Source organism: Mus pahari, chromosome 11, assembly GCF_900095145.1.
Source record: "Mus pahari chromosome 11, PAHARI_EIJ_v1.1, whole genome shotgun sequence".
Lineage (NCBI taxonomy): Eukaryota > Metazoa > Chordata > Mammalia > Rodentia > Muridae > Mus > Mus pahari.
In genome coordinates, this window is record NC_034600.1 from 25947143 (window position 1) to 25965814 (window position 18672).

General features: G+C 48.9%; 1 protein-coding gene across 2 annotated transcripts; it reads left to right on the forward strand.

Moving 5' to 3' along the window:
- Positions 1–7751: 7751 nt before the first annotated feature.
- Otp (orthopedia homeobox) lies at positions 7752–17234 on the forward strand. 2 transcript variants are annotated; one of them, XM_021208618.2, is made up of 3 exons: positions 7752–7931; positions 9225–9634; positions 15213–17234. In XM_021208618.2, exons 1-3 carry the CDS (start codon positions 7895–7897, stop codon positions 15741–15743), a joined length of 978 nt encoding a protein of 325 aa, XP_021064277.1. In that variant the 5' UTR covers positions 7752–7894; the 3' UTR covers positions 15744–17234. The 2 variants fall into 2 exon arrangements, with proteins under 2 accessions (XP_021064277.1, XP_021064278.1); XM_021208619.1 differs by lacking the exon at positions 7752–7931 and adding an exon at positions 8876–8930 and having other exon boundaries at positions 15213–15774.
- The last annotated feature ends 1438 nt before the right edge of the window (positions 17235–18672 follow it).

Genomic DNA, 18672 nt, shown 5'->3' on the forward strand with positions numbered 1-18672 from the left:
AGGGAGCAACTGTCTGACGAACAGAATCCACCACAGAGGGGAAAACTCTATGTAGGCCATGGCCGTTTGAAAGCCCGGCCAGAAGTAACATCTGTCCATCTCTCTAGCACAGGGCCTAGCACATAGTAGGGCGAATAAGAAAAGGTGTCAGCTGCTGAGAGTCACGGTGTATGGATACTGTTCCTTTCCTTGTCCAACACCGCAACTCCAGAGAAGGCTAGTAATCCAATTAGAAACAAATGCTGAGGTCCAGATGCCTGTGGTGGCCCACGACTTTCAAACAAGCATGCAGGAGGCAGAGGCAGAGGCAGAGGCAGGCAGATCTCTGTGAACCGGAGGCCAGCCTAGTGTACACAGGGAATTCCAGGCCAGCAAGGGCTACGAAGTGAGACCCTGTCTCAGAAAAACCAAACGGAAAAAAAAAAAAAAAAAAAAAAAAAAAAAGCAAGCAAACGAACAAATGAGGTCTCACCATACCCAGGCATCCGGGAGTGTGCATATATACCTTGACTAAGGAAGAAATTCAGGGTCACTGAGCAGAAAGATCAGAGGAACCCAGGTGAGAAAGTTTTGAGTTAAAATAGAGTTGTGACTTTCTCTAGACTTTAGTCAAGTTTGGAAAATGCCATGGGAAGAGTAAGTTCCAAGGCCTTCCAGGCCAGGCTGAGGCTCTGAGCTTGGGTGTGGCACCTGCCTTGCCAATGGCGCTCTGCGGGGACTCTGGTGGTGTCGCCCCCCACCCCTTCCCCAGGAGGCGGCTCCACCTGCTCGCAGAAGTCGGGTCTGACCCTGCCTCACACCGGCGCCCCTCGCAGAGGCCCCTCGCTGCTATCCGCTCACCCAGCCTGCTGTCCTCCATATAGTCTGGGGAAAGGAGACAGGAGCAGGCGCATGTGGGCGCGGGGACGAGGACGCAGCCTGGCTCTCCGCAGGCCGCCAAGGACCCGGCAGGGCTATAGAGCCGCGACCACAGGAAGAGACCGTGCGGCGGGCGCAGCGCCCCCTGGAGGCCGGGCGGGGTGGGGCGGGGTGGCAGAGCCCAGTGGCCGCTTTGCAGGGCGGGCCGGGCCTGCTGGGGACTTGGGCTATTTTGTGACTGCACCATCCACCCAAGCCTCATTACCACCTCTTAATGAGACCCCTTTACTCCGTGACGTGCAACCGCTCCATCTCATTAAGGAAATCGCTCTTCAATGCTGATTATTTTATTTGCAGCCATAATTATATTTCTTTCGGCTAAATCACGGTTTAATCGAGCCCACATGGAGGGCAGCAGCACTAATTACGGCGGGGGATGCGGCGACGGCGGCGGGCGCGGGCCAGCCGGGGCGGCGGGGGTGCCGGGCGGCGGGCGCGGCCGCGGGGCGGCGGGCGGGGAGGGGCGCCGGCGGGGGGCGGGGGCCCGGGCTCAAACACAACAACTTATTACTTCTAATTCCCCAACTGTCACCAAATCACCTGCACGAAACAAGAATCTAATTTGTTAAGCTGGCATGTCTGCAGATGGAAGATCGATCTTCACTGTAGATTTCTCTAATTGAGTGAATATAGACGCCCGGAATTAGCTGCACTCGGGCTGCTGGGAGGGGACAAGGGACAGGGAAAGGGGGCCGGCAGGGGAAAGTGTGTGTGTGGGGGGGTAGTGGAGAAGAGAGGGAAGGAAAAGAGAAAAGAGAGGCGGGAGACACGGGGTCAAAGAGGAGGGAGAATAGAAAGGATGAAAAGCGTGCAGGACGGAAAAAGCGGAAAGGGAGCGAAGAAGAAGGGGAAAAAGAAAGCAAGAATGGAGGGAAAGCGGAAGAAAGAGAAAAATTCTACTCGCAGAAGGCTAATTACCTATAGATTCCTGCCCCGCCTCCATCTCACCCAGCCAAGTGTAAAGTGACTGGCAAAGCCAAGACCCTTGTCATTCTGAACCGGGACCAACTCCTTAGGAAAAGAGAGAGGTTGTGATGGAGAAGCCAGGGCTGGGGGAAGGGAGTGGCAAGAACGCTGGCTTCTGGAAGAAACGGCTTACAGAATTACATTTGTTTTTCTTGTGATTTTTATTAAAAGTCACTCCTCATCTCCAGAATGCGTGAAAATATCTACTTTCCACTCAGATACACCGCATTAACTTGTTGGAGGCAAATTTGTTTGTTTGTCTATTTTATTTATTTGCTACATAAGATTGATGCAGTCTTATTAGCGCTATATCTAGTTATAGAAAGAGTAAGGATGAGAATTTTTTTCCTTCTTATTCCAATTACTAGCCTTGTCACCGAACTGAATAACGGATACATGATTATTTATCCTAAGTAAATAGAGATAAGAAAAGCAACGAACTTAACACGTGCAACAAAACCTGTGTGCCACTTATTATGTTCCGGGTAGCTAATTGGGTCCATTAAAATAACAGGGCAAACAGCAATGCCAGGGAAGCTAGGATAAACAGTACAGCCACAAGGCAGGTACTGATTCGTCACTGTCTGGTGTGGTTGTTTCTTCACTGAGGGCCTCGAGCGGCAGTGGTCATAAGGGGAAGAAAGAAGCAAGCTAGGGTCTGGTGGTTCAGCTCCTGAAGAATCACGCAGGGGAACTGTCTGGAAGACCTGCTTTTAGTTTGCAAAAGCAAACGTGTGCAAAAGTATTCAAAGAAAAACTATCTATCTATCCATTCATCAATCCACCATCTATCCACCCATCCATCACTTCCTGTATTGCCCCAAGCTCCCGGGTTATGACATTAGTTTGAGCCAGATTTCTTGCTTCTGAGCGCCACTGGAAAACCCGGGCCCTGTAGGTGACTAAGCAATGGACCTGCAGTGCACTGCTCACAAAAGCGCATACACAAGTGCACAGGTCACGTATGAAACCCTGCTCTCAGTGTCGGAAGAAGAAAAAAAGAATATTGAGAGCTTGGGTCTGTAGTCAAGGTTTTTGTTTTTGTTTTCCTTTAGATTAAGTCGGCTCTGTTTGGAGACAATACAAGCTAAGAGCGTCTTGACCTCAGGTCTCTCAGCTCCGGAGTTACGGAGGTCTTGAGGTCTGAGCTAGGCCCAGGCCTGTTTGACTACGAGTTACAGATGCTTCTCTTTGCCCTGGAGAGCCCCCATCAGAAGAGGAAGGGATTTTTGCAGTGGACCGGCAGGGGCACTCAGCCGAATCCTCCTTGGCTGGCTGTGGTCTCTGGCGGGTAACTCCGAGAGAGTTATCTCAGGCAGAGGAGTGTAAAAGCTCTCTCAGATCCTGTTCTACCGACCCACTCCCGTGAACGAGCCGCGAACGAGCCGCCTCTGGAGCAGTCTGAAATTCCGGGATGGCCATGTGATTGAAGGACCCTTACCAGGACGGGGTGGACACTGAGGCTTGGGGAAGCACCACTTCGGGTGGGCTTCTGAGGTTGTTCTGAGAAATCCTGGTCACCATTGTTGCAAATGTTTTGGGTCTGGGTCTCCCCTCCCCGCACCCCCGCATCTCCTTTGCGTCCCCTCCCCACGTTTTAATCTTTTCTTCCGTTCTGAAGTGCGCCTGAGCGATGCGATCTGATGTACAGTTTCTTTTGGGTTATTGCAAATCTGGAAAAGTAAACAGGAGTGTTCAAGTCACTTGATTTGTTTTCAGTAAGCAAATAATACCCCAAAGCATGGCTGTAATTTACCACGAATTAAAATTGATTCTTTTCATCAGGCAAGAAAATAGGAAAATGCGAGATCGTTAATTATTGAGGGAGGCGCTTCTCATTAAAGGGAACAATGTTACAATTCAGCATCTAATAGCAGGAATGTGAATAATAACGCGCCATATTTCAGCCCACTGTCTGCACAGGAAAGAGCCGTTTGCAAACAACACAAGCAGCTTACAGTTACATTTAACAAACACCCGAGATTTTTGTAAGTGGAAAAAGCAATTAGGGCTCTGGGCATACCACCCAATTCTTCCTGGAGAACGCTCTATATATTTTTATTTTCCCTGTCTCTGTCTGGACAAAGGATTTGCAGTGATAGCAGAAACACAATTAGAGAGAAAAATCAGAATTTTAAACCTAATCTGCATAAATCCTTCTTTTGGGCTTGTAGCCGGTGGGTCTCTCCCTCCCATCTTCTTCCCCTGCCTGGTCCAGCTACACCTTATTTCTAAGACTTGTTCCGAATTGGATGGCAAACAGCGTGGCATTGTTTGTATAGTGGGAGTACTTGTAATTTACATAGCTACAAGATTTTTTTTTAAAAAAACAAACACCTCTCCTCCAAAGTCGACTTTTCATCAAACTACCAAGTTTTCCTTGGTCTGGGGCTCCTGCCAAGGGATCCAGGAGCCAGTTCCCTGGCCTTTAAAGGCCCTTTGTGCTTTCTTTAAAAGGAGGGAGGTAGGAAGAAGAGGAAGAAGAAAAAAGACTTCCTGGTGCATCGTCCCTTGGCAGGCTCTTGTACAAAATTCAATCTCTATTTTTTATGAGAAGTAAACTGTCTAAATAAATTTTATTAGGGGCAACCAATATATTTTCTGGTAGTTCCCTTTGTTCCACTTCTACGTGTGTGTAACAATCTAAAACCTATTTATTGAGGAAAAATCACTGGATCCGTCATAGAAAATCCTTTTACTTTGCTTTGAAGTGATTTCTGAAGACATTCTTGTCATTCCGAAGATTTGGGGGCCATTGCGCTAAAGCCTCGCCTTGTTAGGGACTTCAGTTCCCATGATCATGTGGGAAATGCTTTGAATTATCAACAGCAATGGGCCTGACCGGCACTTTCCTGGCTGCCCCAGGAAAGTGGGAAGATGACGGAGAATAAAACTCTGGTAAATACATCTCACGCGCTGCCCAGGTGGATTCAGACATTGGCCAAACCGAGTTGCAGAGCGAGAACAGGGAGTGGGGGCGTGGGGGCAAGCATTTCACACATAGACTCTCTTCGCTTCCCAGCCACGCCTGCTGGCTGCCAGGTCCCGGCTCCAGCTTGTTCCCTCCCCACCGTGACGCCTCCAAGCTGCCCCGTCACCCCCCACCCTCAGATTTCCCTTTTTCTTTTTTCCTCTTTCCTCCCTCCCTCCCTTCTCTGAGGTGCTTGTGCTCTGAAGTCTTGGAAGAAATGATTTAGTTTGTTTACACTGCTATAAAAATCAAGACCAATAGAAAAGTCATAAAATGAAGCGGGCTATCAATCACGCCGCAACATTGTTATTCAGTGGTTACTAACAGAGATGGATAATCCTTTGATTTTGTCCCATTGTTATTACTCTGATGTGTCTTCACATTAACTATTACACATTTATTTATCGACCTGAAAGATACAACAAAACAGAATATACGAGCGAGTGCGTGTGAGGACGCCAGGCACGGAAGGCAGCAGATCCAGGGCTGCTGCGGGAGCCGACACCAGCGCGTGTGAGCACACACTTGTGGGCTCGCGCCTGTTCTCTTCCCAGGTGACCTCTCAATCTCAAGTCTCTCACTTAAGCAGCCAGGTCACCGCAGGACCTGACTTCTCGGACTCTTCTACCAAGCAGGCAACCTCTATTCCACCTACTGTACCCCACCTTCTGGTTCCTTCTTTAGTCACTTGACTACACCTCTACCTGCCTTTCAGGCCTGAATACCCAGAAAGCCCCTCTCTGGTAGTTCGAAACCGGGGGGGGGGGGGCAGTCCCAGGTGCTCTTGTGCCAGTTCCTGAGCGTACAGTCCCGCCCTGGGATGCTGAACTGTCCTCTCCTGATCGCGCCCAAGTTGTCAAAATGGGGGTGGGTGGGAGGTACATAGAGAAAATCAAGCTGCTACCAGAGGGGCTCGGTTTGCTTTAGGGCTTGGGATTTCCCTTTCAGGAAAAACCTTTCTGGATAGGACACTTGGCGCTGGCCGAAAATTCCCAAGGCTCCAGTCGCCTAGGCTCCTCCTAGAGCGCATCCCGGGCTTCGCGGCGCCCAGCTCTTCCTAGGCCCAGTTGGTACCCGCTGCCCGGCGGCCGCTGCAGCCCTGCCAGGTCCGGAGCTGCCGAGTGAGCGGTCTCCAGTGCTCCGCGACACCTATGTAGCCCGGACCCTGCTCTCATAAGCGAGTGTGCCCCGGTGCAGATGCGCGCACCCGGGTTGTGGCACCGCAGGACTTAAAAAGGGCTGAGGAAGGGAAGGAGGAAACAAAACTGCTCCAGAGTTGCTTCGCCGCCTCCTTTGTCTCCTTGCTCTTCCCTGTCACACACAGAGTAAAGGACACACACACACACACACACACACACACCCTCTCGCATCTGCTCTCGGGCAGCATTTTCAATGTTTTGTGTAAGTCAATTGGGCGACGAACAAAAAAAGCCATTTGTTCGGTATTATTTAAAACAGACTTCGGAGGGCCACCCTTTTGTGGAAGCTTTATTTGCACTAAATGAATAATCTTAATTGCATCACCCTCGAATTAAAAATCAATGTTAATCAAGTTGGGAGCAGTAAATATCAGTTTTCATTTTGCCTTGGGTAGAGGGCATTTTTCTTGGGTTGCAAATAAAAATACAAGTCAAATAACTTTAAAGGGGCATCATGTTCTGCTGCAAATACAATTGAAACGGATTGTTTGGGAGCAGATCAGAAACGGTACAGAATTTTGCACTTAATTTCCTCAGTTATCATTTACAATAAGAACCTCTGGGCTTGGCAGCCAAGTCTAAACAGTAGTAAATTAGTACAAATTTATACTGATTTTACTCTAATAATCGTAATAAAAGCTTATAGATTTGGCACTAATTACATAAATGCCTAATGATCTTGAAAATTACTCTGGTTAGAAATATATTACTAATCTAAACTTTGTTGTTGGCTGGCTCTGAAAAATCAGAACATTAGAAATGGTTCGCTTCACTTGTGCAAAAGCACTTTAAATTGTTCAAGTAGTTTAACATATCCAAGAGGAAAATAAAGAGCGGTTAACTTTATTTACTGCCTTAAGTGGCTTTGGTCGCCTAGCCGAACTTAGAAACTTTGACCGAAAGAGCAGGTTGGGACCTGGGTGAGAGTGTAGGCCCATCGGGCAGGTGGCCCTGGAACGCAGCTTCTGGAGTTCTGGAGGAAGGCTCACTTCACGAAGTCTTCCCCTCCCCCAAAGCGGACAGAGGACTTTGGCGGGATGGGGGGGGGGGAGGCAACTTCCTCTTTATTCTCTAGGCTCGCGTTGGGATTGGGGCTCAGTAGGCCAGAGTCTGGGTCTCTAGCCAAGGCCTGCAGAAGAGTGGTAGAAATTTAGGGTCGCTCTAGAGACGGTAGCTTGGCTGCCTGGTGAGCTAGGGCTTTGACTACCGCGGTCCAGTGTCGCCTCACTGGCACGAGCAGGGGCGGCGGGGGCGGGGGTACGGTGGGATGTGTGGGGGCTGGGGGTGGCGACTCTCAGGTCATGCAGAGGTCATGCCCTGCTTTGGTGTCTGAACTGCCCCTATTCCAGGGACACCCTAGCTCTGATACCCGGAGCAGAGCCTGTGAAGCGAGCAAGGCAGGACAAGGAAAGGAGAGATGTGCCCGGAGAAAATCTCTGGGAAGAACTGACCGAGGCTCGGCCCAGGTGGCCGCTGCTGCTTTCGCGGCTGCTGGAGGCTGGAGCTGCCTGGGCTGCGGCCGCCGCCTCCTCCCGGCAGGCGCAGGCGGGCGGGCGGGCGGAGTGGGGGACTCTCCGGGCGCTGACATTTGCAGGCTGCCCTCCTGATTGGTCCCCTCGCCGAGCTGCTCACGGGTTCATTCAACTGTTAAGCACCTCCCCGTCTCTCTAAAGGACATTATAATGCAAGAAGCCCCCTTTTTAACCACAAACCGAATTTTCTTTCATTTAGGTGATCTATATATATCTATATCGTATAGCTTATAGCTTATATCTATTTTAAATAACTTAAAGCCGCTAAAATTTGGGGGGGAACAGCTTTCGCCCTGGAGCGGTGCGCGATGCTGTCTCACGCCGACCTCCTGGACGCCAGGCTAGGTGAGTGAGCGCCTCTCACCCGGGCAGCCAGGAGAAGCCGGGGCAGGAAATTGTCAATTTGTTCCTTATTTTACCTTAATGCGCCCTAAATGGACTAATTTCTTTAAAAGTAATTGTGCTGTATTAAAGTTTAATTTGATTTAACATCGTCTTTAAAAAAAAATCTATGGAATATGTAGATTCCAAAACAAAACGGAGTTGGGGGATGCTGACACCTTTTTGTTTTTCTTATATTTTTCTTCCTCTCTCCCCTTCATTATTAATATTATTATTTTTGAAAGGTTCTAGCCCGCGATAATTTGTTTGGAGGTGTAACTCTCTTTTTCCACCCTTGCTTGCTTTGATTTGGAATTTCTTTCATCCCTTTCCCCTCTTCTTCCTCTCTGTCATCACCTTCTCCTCTAAGTGTGCTTAAATTTGTTTTCTTTTCTTTCTTTCTTTCTTTCTTTCTTTTTTTTTTTTTAAATCTGGCGTGAAGGAGAAGCTGCTGTATGAAGGTGGATTTGCTAAGTGGGCTGGTTGAGAAGAAAAACCCAACTCATCCCCCCCTGGCTTCTACAAGGGACTCAGTGTTGCCAGTGATGGGGAGGGACGAGCCGTTTATTTCTTGGGAGAGAAAAGTTGAATTCTCTAAAGTTTGATTCACCGTTATGGCTATAGAGTTTACTTAAATTTCTTTGACGCTATCTGCGTTACCAGATTCTGGGTTTCCGGCTTGGGAGGCTTTAGTGATGGATGTGACTCCATTTCCCAAACACTTTCTCTGATTTGAGGGGGAGGCGGAGCTGATTTGGGCTTATTTTGAGGGGTGGAAGGCTTGGAGACATATTCATCTTCCGAAAGTCAGAGGGAATTGGCCAGAGTTCATTTAGCACCTTTGCTCAGGAGGAGCAGCCTCCAAGGGATCTCTCTTGATTTCTTTCTTTCCCGCATCACCCGACTAAGAATTTTCTCAAGGTTTCCTGGGACACCAGGGTTACAATTAGTGAAAGGACTCGGGTGTGTTTCATTGTCAGGCCTGGGAGAGGTTTTTGTGTGTTTGTGTGTGTGTGTGTGTGGGGGGGGGAGACACGAAGGCCGGAGCTGTGAAGCACCAGAGCGGGCTGTGGAGAGAAGGGGAAGGCCAGGAGATGCTATTTTAACCTAACTGTTCAATTCCTGGGAAACCCGGCTGAGGACCAGGCAGTTTCCGCCTGGGGCAAGCGTGGGCGCAGAGGGAGCGGTGAATGGGGCTGAAGCAGAACCTCTCAAGTCACCAGGACAGTACTGATCGAGATCCTCTTCTCTCCTCAGGTATGAAAGATGCCGCCGAGCTTCTGGGCCACCGGGAGGCGGTGAAGTGTAGGCTGGGCGTGGGGGGCTCTGACCCTGGGGGCCATCCAGGGGACCTGGCACCCAACTCGGACCCGGTCGAAGGAGCCACTCTGCTACCGGGCGAGGACATCACCACCGTGGGCTCTACTCCTGCTTCGCTGGCGGTGAGCGCCAAAGACCCAGACAAGCAGCCGGGGCCCCAGGGCGGCCCCAACCCCACCCAAGCCGGCCAGCAGCAGGGCCAACAGAAACAGAAGCGCCACCGGACACGTTTCACCCCAGCGCAGCTCAACGAATTGGAGAGGAGCTTCGCCAAGACTCACTACCCCGACATCTTCATGCGTGAGGAGCTAGCGCTGCGCATCGGGCTGACCGAGTCGCGGGTGCAGGTACGGCGGGCTTGGGCTCAGGGGAGGAAGGCAAGGAGGGACGGGAGGATTGGAACACAGAGTAGGTATTGTGCTCTGCCGGGATCTCTGGCTGCTTGCTTGTTGTTTCTACGTTCCTGGGTCGGAGGATCCCGTACTCTGGCCTAACACCGGCTAGGACGATCCACAGGCCCCTATGGATTTCCCCCATTGTAGCCCCATCCCTCATCTCAAAACTCCTCAAAAGCAGCCCGGGGTTATGAGGCTGCGGGGGTCCAACTCTTTCCTCCAAAGAAGGGAACCTTCCTGTCTCCCCAGAAGCTAAGCCCAGCTTGCTCCAGCTCTGTTGACAAGTGTTTCATTACCCCGTAATGAGTTTCTATTACGAATTTGGATAAATGGGAGACATTTCATAATAATACAGGAAACAAGGAAGAGGAACCACGGTGCAATTGGTGTCTTTAAAAAGTGGTGTGGCATACTCAAACTTCCAGGTGTGGTTTTATTCTCTTAAAGAAAACCCTCTCTCGTCTTTCAGGCAAAACACCGTCAGCTTTGTTGTTTTCAAAGGCTTTTTGCCTTGGGTGATCTACTAAAGCACAGGGACTGGCCGAAAATACTACACCACCTATGAAATTTGGGTCTTTAATTTTAATAAAATAATTAAGATTTCTCCTAAGGAGGAAGGCAGGGAATGAGCACTGTCTGTTGTAGATATTTGACTCAAAGAAGGAACTTTTCAGGCCAGAAAGGTTAAATTGTAATGGAGGAATTCGTTATTGTGTCCATATTTTTATCCAATCACTTTCTAAGTTGTAATTATATGAAATCTAGAAAATTTCACCTGTATCTCTTCTGAAAATTGGGAGAGAAAATGTAAGATTTAATAAACCCCAATTTTCTTTCTTTTTTTCTTTTAAAAAGACTGGCAACTTGTACTATTTCATTGGCAGGCGCCTTGAAGAAGCTTTGCGTTCAGCCTTGAGCTATCCACGGTGCTGAAAATATTTTCCTCGCTACTTTGGACCATTTTTTTTTTTTTCTTTCCTTCTAGAATCCTGTGTGCTAAATTGAAAATTTTGTTAAGCCGGTGCTACCTGATTTTGGAAATTAACTTTAAGAACTCCAGTTCTTTTACATTTGATTGGTCAGGAAACCTGAATTTATTTCCATTCGGCATTTTGTAGTTCATCTAAACAGGAATACATACTTTTGTTCTAATAAGAAATGAATATTCCAGAGTCTTAAAAAGGTCAAATTAATAGATAAATATTCACAAAGATTAATATTTTTATTCAATATAAATCTAGGTATTTGTTAGTGAACTCTGAAAAGCTTAAATAATGGGGCAAAGATATTACACATATGAAGAGTACTAATTACATTGTTCAGGTATATTAATGTTCTTTAAATCTTCACCTTACACTTTTTAAGTGTGGGTTCAAACTGTCATGGAAATATACAATCCCAGTCCAAGCCAACAATAATACTTGATTGTAAGCTCAATATTGAAGAATCAAAGTTCACAAATTTACTTTTTGCTCTCAAGAGAAATCTTTGCTATTAATTTTTATTTAAAAGAGTGCAGTGCTGTATCTTAACCTAGACATACTGGTAATTAGTTCAAATTAAAATAGAACTTAGAATCACAAATAAAATATAATTGGATGGCTGATTTTATGAAAAAAGAAAATGAGGTCTATTAAACTTTATTAGGTCTTCCAAAGGTTAATGGCAGTGATTCTTTTAATAGAAAAAGTTATAAATGAAATAAAATATAAACTGTGTGGTAGTTATATTCAAAAAGTACACAAAAGAATATGCAAGAAGAAAGAGACAAAGTATGTTAATTGTTCTAGCATAATGTTCAACCAAAGATAATAGCTTGAGCCTACTGATAAAAACAATTTAATAGAACAGCAATTTCAATATTTTTTAAAAATAATGTTTCATAGTTTAAAAAGTAATCAGATCAACATAACCTTCTTAATTAACATTTCAAAATGATTAACATTATGTAACGTAATGCAAAAATAATTTATGGGAAATGTATTTACTTCACAATTCACTGTACCATTGCTCCTTGACCAAATTCAAATTAAATAGTAATTGGTTTACATTCTTATATGATGAGTGCTTCATAGTTTTCTTTATAGTTAACAGATTGCCACACATTCTTTCCAGTATGTGGGCCACTGCACTGATTAAAAATGATCTAAACATTTAACTTATTGTGCTTGCATGTTTTCAAAGATACTTTTTAATTTTAGACTGAATTATCCAGTATATGTATTTTTTGTCTTTATCTGGACTATATCACATTTTGAAGTGTTTACTAAATTAAAGCATCTCTATTCACATGGAGGCCACTTCCTGTATGGTGCTGCTCCCCTTTTCTGGCTAGTGTAATAAAACCATTCCTTTTATAGCATGCCATTATTAGAAACCAATTTCAGAATTATTTATAACCTGGAATGGCTTATTAAGCAGCAATGCAAGAATCATGCAAATTACGCGATCAAATGCAATATAATAAGCATAATCATTAGTCTCTAGCACGGATTAATTAACTTTCAATATTTTATTTACATAAAAACCAAATCAGTGAAATAACTTCTGCACAGTCAGGCTTGCCTTTCAATATTTTATATGAACAAAAATAATGTGCTGTAATTCCATTGACCGTGTCCCCTAGAATGGCCCTGTCACCTGCCACATCTTAATAGGGGGACAAGCTGAGAGTATTTTCGAGTTTTCTAATGGAATGAGAAATTGCATTTTCTTCCTCTCCCAGCACTATTAAAGTGTAATGAATTCGGCCCAGAGTTCACGGCTGGCTGATCGAAATGAACCTGAGATCTAGGCTTTAATACAGCTCCCCAGATTTCCTCCCATATCTACACATTAATCATTTGCTGGATTCCAATGAGGTCTTCATAAAGCATTTGCTTCAAGTGTGTATGTGGGGGCATTCTTTCTTTCTCCCCCTCTTTTTCTATTCCTGAGCCATTTATAGCTGGGGAATTAAACGGGCTATATATTTTAAAATACATTTACAGTATGTCTATATTACTGTAACAGCAGATATCATGAAAGTGGATTTTTAGATTCCAACCTCCATTAGATTCTCACTGTTGTATTAAGCATTTTTCTGAGGAGAGCTGCATTTCAAACTGAGTGCAAAGTTGGGTCTTAGGCTGTGGTTAATGTATTTTCTGGAGTTGTCATCAGTGCATTCCAAAACTCTCCCTTAGGTTTTGTCTGCATTTTAACCCGACATGCTCTAGTTTCCAAGTGGAAACATTCACATTTTAAAAACATATGCATCATAGCTTGGAATTGAGGTGCTCAGGTTCCGTGCAGATTTTCCCCCCTTGAATCTCAGTAAACCATGAAACATTAAAAAATTTGTAGCCATCATTTGACTACTAACCCTCAAACATAATTGAGCATGATTTTTCGATTATCCCTCTAATATTTTGTCCTTTAACAGTGGTTCTTTTTCCTTGTGTGCATGTGCAGAGTCTGGATTCCACAGCACTGTTTGCTCTTGAAAGTCTGCTGAGCAGTGTGACATTGTTTTCTTTCTGTTGCTTCTTTCTCCAAGCCTTCCTACATTTTACTATCTCCAAAACACTGACCGCTTAGGATTCACTAGCTCTGGGGAGTGGTAGGAATTGGTCCTGACTCTCCCTTTCAAAATGTTCCTAGTAGGCTGCAAGTTTTGGACACAGACAAGTTTCAGTCAAGGGTGTCCTCTTGCCCAACTTCCCAAACTAGTGTGAGCTAGGTGCTGCAAAGGGTCTTTGGGACCTTAGGTCTCCTCACTGTCCACCCAAGGCCAAAGGCTGCTAACAGCTCCATCCAGCTGCAAGCATCTCCATCGGGCCCTGAAGCCTCATTAGTTCCTGCACCACAGCTCTAGAGCTTCAGCTAAGGGCATGAATATTGGGCTAAGCAGCAATGTGGGAAATGGTGTACAAACTAGAGAAAGAGAAAGTGCTGGGGGAAGCCCTAGGTAAGACAGGAAGACAAGGGCAGACTCAGAGAGGATTGTAGACTGCAAAGCTATTCACACTGGTAAGCAAAGTGTATGCTTGCTTGCACTGCTATAAATTCTTGGTTTACCAAGAATGAAGGCAAGTATATCCATATCCTTGACACTTCAGCTTGCAAATCAACTACTACATAGATTGGATGACCAGATAAATCACGTTGGGGGGGGGCAAAATTCGGAGAGCAGGTTGTGTGTGTTGGCCAAATTCTAAGAAGAAACTAGTCAACATCTGATCTGTGCCTGGCGCCATTTTATATTTTGTTTCAGTAGTCACCCGGCTAACTAGATTTTGAATGAAAAGTCTGCCAACTAAGCTCACTGAGGAAGCCTCAGCCCCTTAAAGATAAAATGCAAATAGATGGAGAGGAGAAATTATCAAGGTTGGAGAGGTTGGTTGTCTAGTACCACTCAGGAAATTTCGCTCTGTGATAGTGATTTTTCACATTTGTGGGCACATTTGTCTGGTAGGCTCTGAAATTCCTGGGCCATAATCAGGAACCAAAAGCCAGGAGGGCTTGTTTGATGTATATTTTAATAGACAGTTCTCCCTAAAAAAAAAAAAAAACCAACAGTCCATTGTCCCAGCAGATCTGCACCCTGACCAGTTCGACTCTTAAAGCTGACCTTTCCTTCGCATTGTTTAGGAAATTTGCTTTAGTTTATAAAATGAGAGGTGTGTTTGGGTCTGTTCAGCTTACAGGTATCAGAGGGCATGTTACTGCGAATCTGAAGTAAGTTACTGGAAGGTGTAGATTGAAGGCCCAGGGGTTCAGTCAGCAAGTTCCAGCACACCGGAATGGAGTGGCGCAGAGAAAGGCGCCCTCAGAGTGTTTTGGGAGAGAGACGGGGAGGAGCATTGTGGCAGTTGCTCCAAGCACTGAGAGAGAAATCAGAAATCAAGGTGGCAACCAAATAACACCACAGCTCAGTGGCTCACTTTGCCACACGGGTCACTATATTAACCTCTCTGCTCTGTCAACCGTGATGTTAGGGGCTTCCTTTGTCTTTTGATTTTGAAACTGTTTATGTCATTCGTGGCCTTTCATCAATCCCCAAATTTCCAGTGTTTCTGAAAATTCTATACCCCATCAGTGCTATGAGACATGCTATTAAGCCACATGGGTACTCATGTTTATCTTCATTTGTACACCTGTGGGCCGAGCCTTGACACATGCCTGCCTGACGATCAGTACCTCCGTGCACTGCACAGGCTATGCCAGAGTGCAGGGGGCGGTGAACGCTGCATACGGTGGTCTATGCGGTGCTGTTTGCTCGGTGCGTTCCGCGCCAGAGGGCACCGCGACACGAGAGCGCCGGGAGTCTGCACTCGGTGGCGGCGAAGGGGGCGTGCATGGCTCCGCGGCATCGGAGAGCCTCGAGCTCGCGCCGGGCGTCGGGGTTGGGGGGCGTGTCGAGCCCGGAGTACCATTTCAGCCTGAGACTGGGTGACAGTGTGAAGCGGGGCTTGGGGATCTCAAGCTCCGACCCGGCTCGCTAACCTCGTGGGGTCTTGTCTCCCTTCCCCCACCCTGCCCGCTGCAGGTCTGGTTCCAGAATCGCCGCGCCAAGTGGAAGAAGCGCAAGAAGACCACCAACGTGTTCCGCGCGCCCGGCACGCTGCTGCCCACGCCGGGGTTGCCCCAGTTCCCGTCGGCCGCCGCCGCCGCGGCCGCCGCCATGGGCGACAGCCTGTGCTCTTTCCACGCCAACGACACGCGTTGGGCGGCGGCCGCCATGCCTGGCGTGTCCCAGCTGCCGCTGCCGCCCGCGCTCGGCCGCCAGCAGGCCATGGCGCAGTCGCTGTCCCAGTGCAGCCTGGCGGCGGGGCCGCCGCCCAACTCCATGGGCTTGTCCAACAGCTTGGCGGGCTCCAACGGCGCGGGGCTGCAGTCGCACCTCTACCAGCCCGCCTTCCCCGGCATGGTGCCCGCCTCCCTCCCCGGCCCCAGCAACGTCTCCGGCTCGCCCCAGCTCTGCAGCTCTCCGGACAGCAGCGACGTGTGGCGGGGCACGAGCATCGCCTCCCTGCGCCGCAAGGCGCTCGAGCACACAGTCTCCATGAGCTTCACCTAATGCCGCCGCGCGCCGCCCGCTGCGCCCGGGCGCCGCCCCCATCCCGTCCCCTCCCCCCAGAACCCCGGCCGCGCGCGCCGGGCTCCCAGCCCCTCCCCCTCCCCGGTGTCCCCGGTCCTCCCCGAGCCCCGGCGAGGTCGCCTCCCGAGTTCCCTCCCCGAGCCCTGTGCTGCCCGCCGCCTCGGCCCCTCCCGCTCGCCCAGGTCGTGCTCGCGCCCTCCTCCCGGCCTGTGCCTGGCAGCCACCCTGGCCACACTTCGGTCACCACCCTCCCCAACCCCCACGATCCCCCGCCTCGCCCGCGCCTCCCTTTGGGCTCAGTCTCTCCCCGAGCCTCACGTCCCTGCTCCCGCGCCCGGCAGAAAGCATCCTTCCCGCCATTTTACTTACCAGGGAGTCGACTCAGGATCTGAAATCAGACACCAATGGACTGGTTTGTGGGCAGAAACACGCACTCACACTCACATACACACACGCACACGCACACACACGCACACACTCGCACCATAGCTCACGCTCAGACACTACACGCGCGCGCGCAAACACACACTGCATCTTGGTCACACATGGACGTGTTCAAGGTACAGCACAATGTTAGGGATTTTTGTCTTAAAGGTGGACAAGCATCTGCTACCAACCGCCTCATCTGAGGGCCCAACTGATGTCATTTGATTTAGCCCCGTATTCTTTCTCCGACCTCCTTTCTTTCTTTCCCGGACCACCACCCTACCCTGTCTATCCAGTCACGTCCATGCAACCCTCGATTGGCTTGCAAAAGACCGCTTTCGTCGTGATAGCTTGGTTTTTCTTTTCTTCAGCTCAGCTGTGAGGGGGTAGAAGGGAAGGCGTCTCAGGAGGAACATGGCAGCGGGATTGGGTGGCTGGAGAGGACTTAGGCACTTATGTGAGGAAGAGGTGGTCTTTCCCATTTTGATAGGCCTTTCTAGGAAGGACAAAACACACGCGTAAGGAATCTTTTTTCCTTTTTGTAAAAGCAAAAAGCCACATCTCTTTTCTAGATCCTTCAAGACTGCTGTTCGTTTGCTTCCTTTTCTGTTTTTTCTTCTCTTCTCGCTGCTCTGTGCCCTTGGTTGTTTTGTGGTCGTCCTATCGCGTCCTTCGTGCCCCCCTCGGCCTCCTGCCGGCCACCGGTGGGCGCAGGCGGACATCTACAACCCTGCAACTTTGTACAGAGAAACACAATCAGCTCTTTCTGCATGTGCTGGTCAAATCCAAACCCAGAGAACAGAAGCGCTTTCTAAGAATGAACAAACATGTGAAATAGGATGTTTTGTGTAGATAAAGCATTCTTGTTACATACTGGTCAATTTGTGATATGTTTTAACTTATTGTCTGTGCTTATTTATGGACTTTGGTTTTCTTAATAAATGTTTGAGCTAATATAAAGCATATTATTTGACTTTTCCGGACAAGTTTATATCAAGTTAAATGTAAATGGATAAAATAAAATCATTTTCCGTATGTGACACAGAGGGTGATGGGTTTTGGTGTAACGTGGATTGGCAGGAAGTCGGGGGTCTCAGAAGGGCGGGGAGAGGGCTAGGCACAGCAGGGGAAGTGGTGGTCCCGGTGCCTGGGCCCTTCGCCCTTGAAAGGCTTGGAATTACTTTCTGGGCAGCACCGGGAGGCCATCCCAGCGAGGCTGTGACTGCTGTGCGGCAGACAGGGCCAGGCCTGCGAGGCGGGAAGGCCGGGGCGCGAGCTTTCCACGCGAGCTCGGGGTCTCGCGAGGCTTCGGACCTAGCGCTGGGCTCTGGGGCAGGGCAGGACAGGGCAGGAGGGCAGCAGGGTGGAGCGATGAGACGCCTCTCTGGCGATCCGCTCGTCCGTCGACGGTGGCGCGGAGGGAGCCCCTTCGCGGCCCGCACGCGCGTGAGACGAGGGCCGTGGCCAGAGGAGGCCGCGGTTACAGCCTCGGCCTTGCGGGCCGCGAGCCGGGCTTAGGCCGCGCCGCTCCGCCGCGCGTGGGCGCAGCGCCCCGAGGGCAGTGTGAGTAAGGCGGCCGCGGGCCTCGGCTCCCAGCGCTGGGCGCAGCCCGGGCGGAGGCAGAGAGGGGCGCGATCCAGCGAGGTGGCGCGGTCCCCACCCGAGACGCCTGGCTGCCCCTCCGGCGTCCCCCCCCGCTGGCCGGCTCCGGTGTCCTCTCTGGAGTCCCCGCATCGAGGTGCCAGTTGACCTCGAAGCCAGCGGAGCCACGTGCTCCCCGGGTCCCCCACCAAGGCGCGGTGGAAATTGCTGTCATTTCCCCAGCGGGCGGGGAAGGTCGCCGGCGGGTTGTAGACTGCGAGGCAGATCGCCATCACAGGCTCGCTTCGGAAAACTAAGCAGCTCACTCTGAAATCTAAAGGTCCTCATAGGGCACCCCGTTTCCCACGGGAGGGTTTCTCATTTGGTTGCTGGACCCTAAAAGCACCCTTATCCTAGATTACAGTTTGGTGTCACAGGGCTTAAATGTGAGCCTTAAGGACTACAACAACCAGAGCACAAAGGATCTCCTTAAAGGTGAAGGCAGAAAGGGATGATCTTCTATGATAAAGAAAACCATCTGTTCGTATTACATAAGGGATTTTAACTAGATGCAAGTCAGTGAGTTTACAGGGTCTTTCAGCTGTACATTTCCCAAAGAAACATGAATGTATTAAGAGAGAAGGACAGTAATTTTGGATTTCATATTAAAACACAACCTTTCGTTGCATTGGAGACAGGGCCTGGGTATGTAGCCCAGGCTGGCCTGAAACTTGAAGTGCTTCTCCTGCCCCGAGGGCTCAGACCACTTGCGTGCACACCATGCCGGTAACAATGGGACATTTCTGTACTTTTGAAATATTTCTTAAAATTCAGGACAACCTTCATGTTATAAACCATCAGGAGATGAAGACTAATTAAAAAAAAACACACATCTTATGTT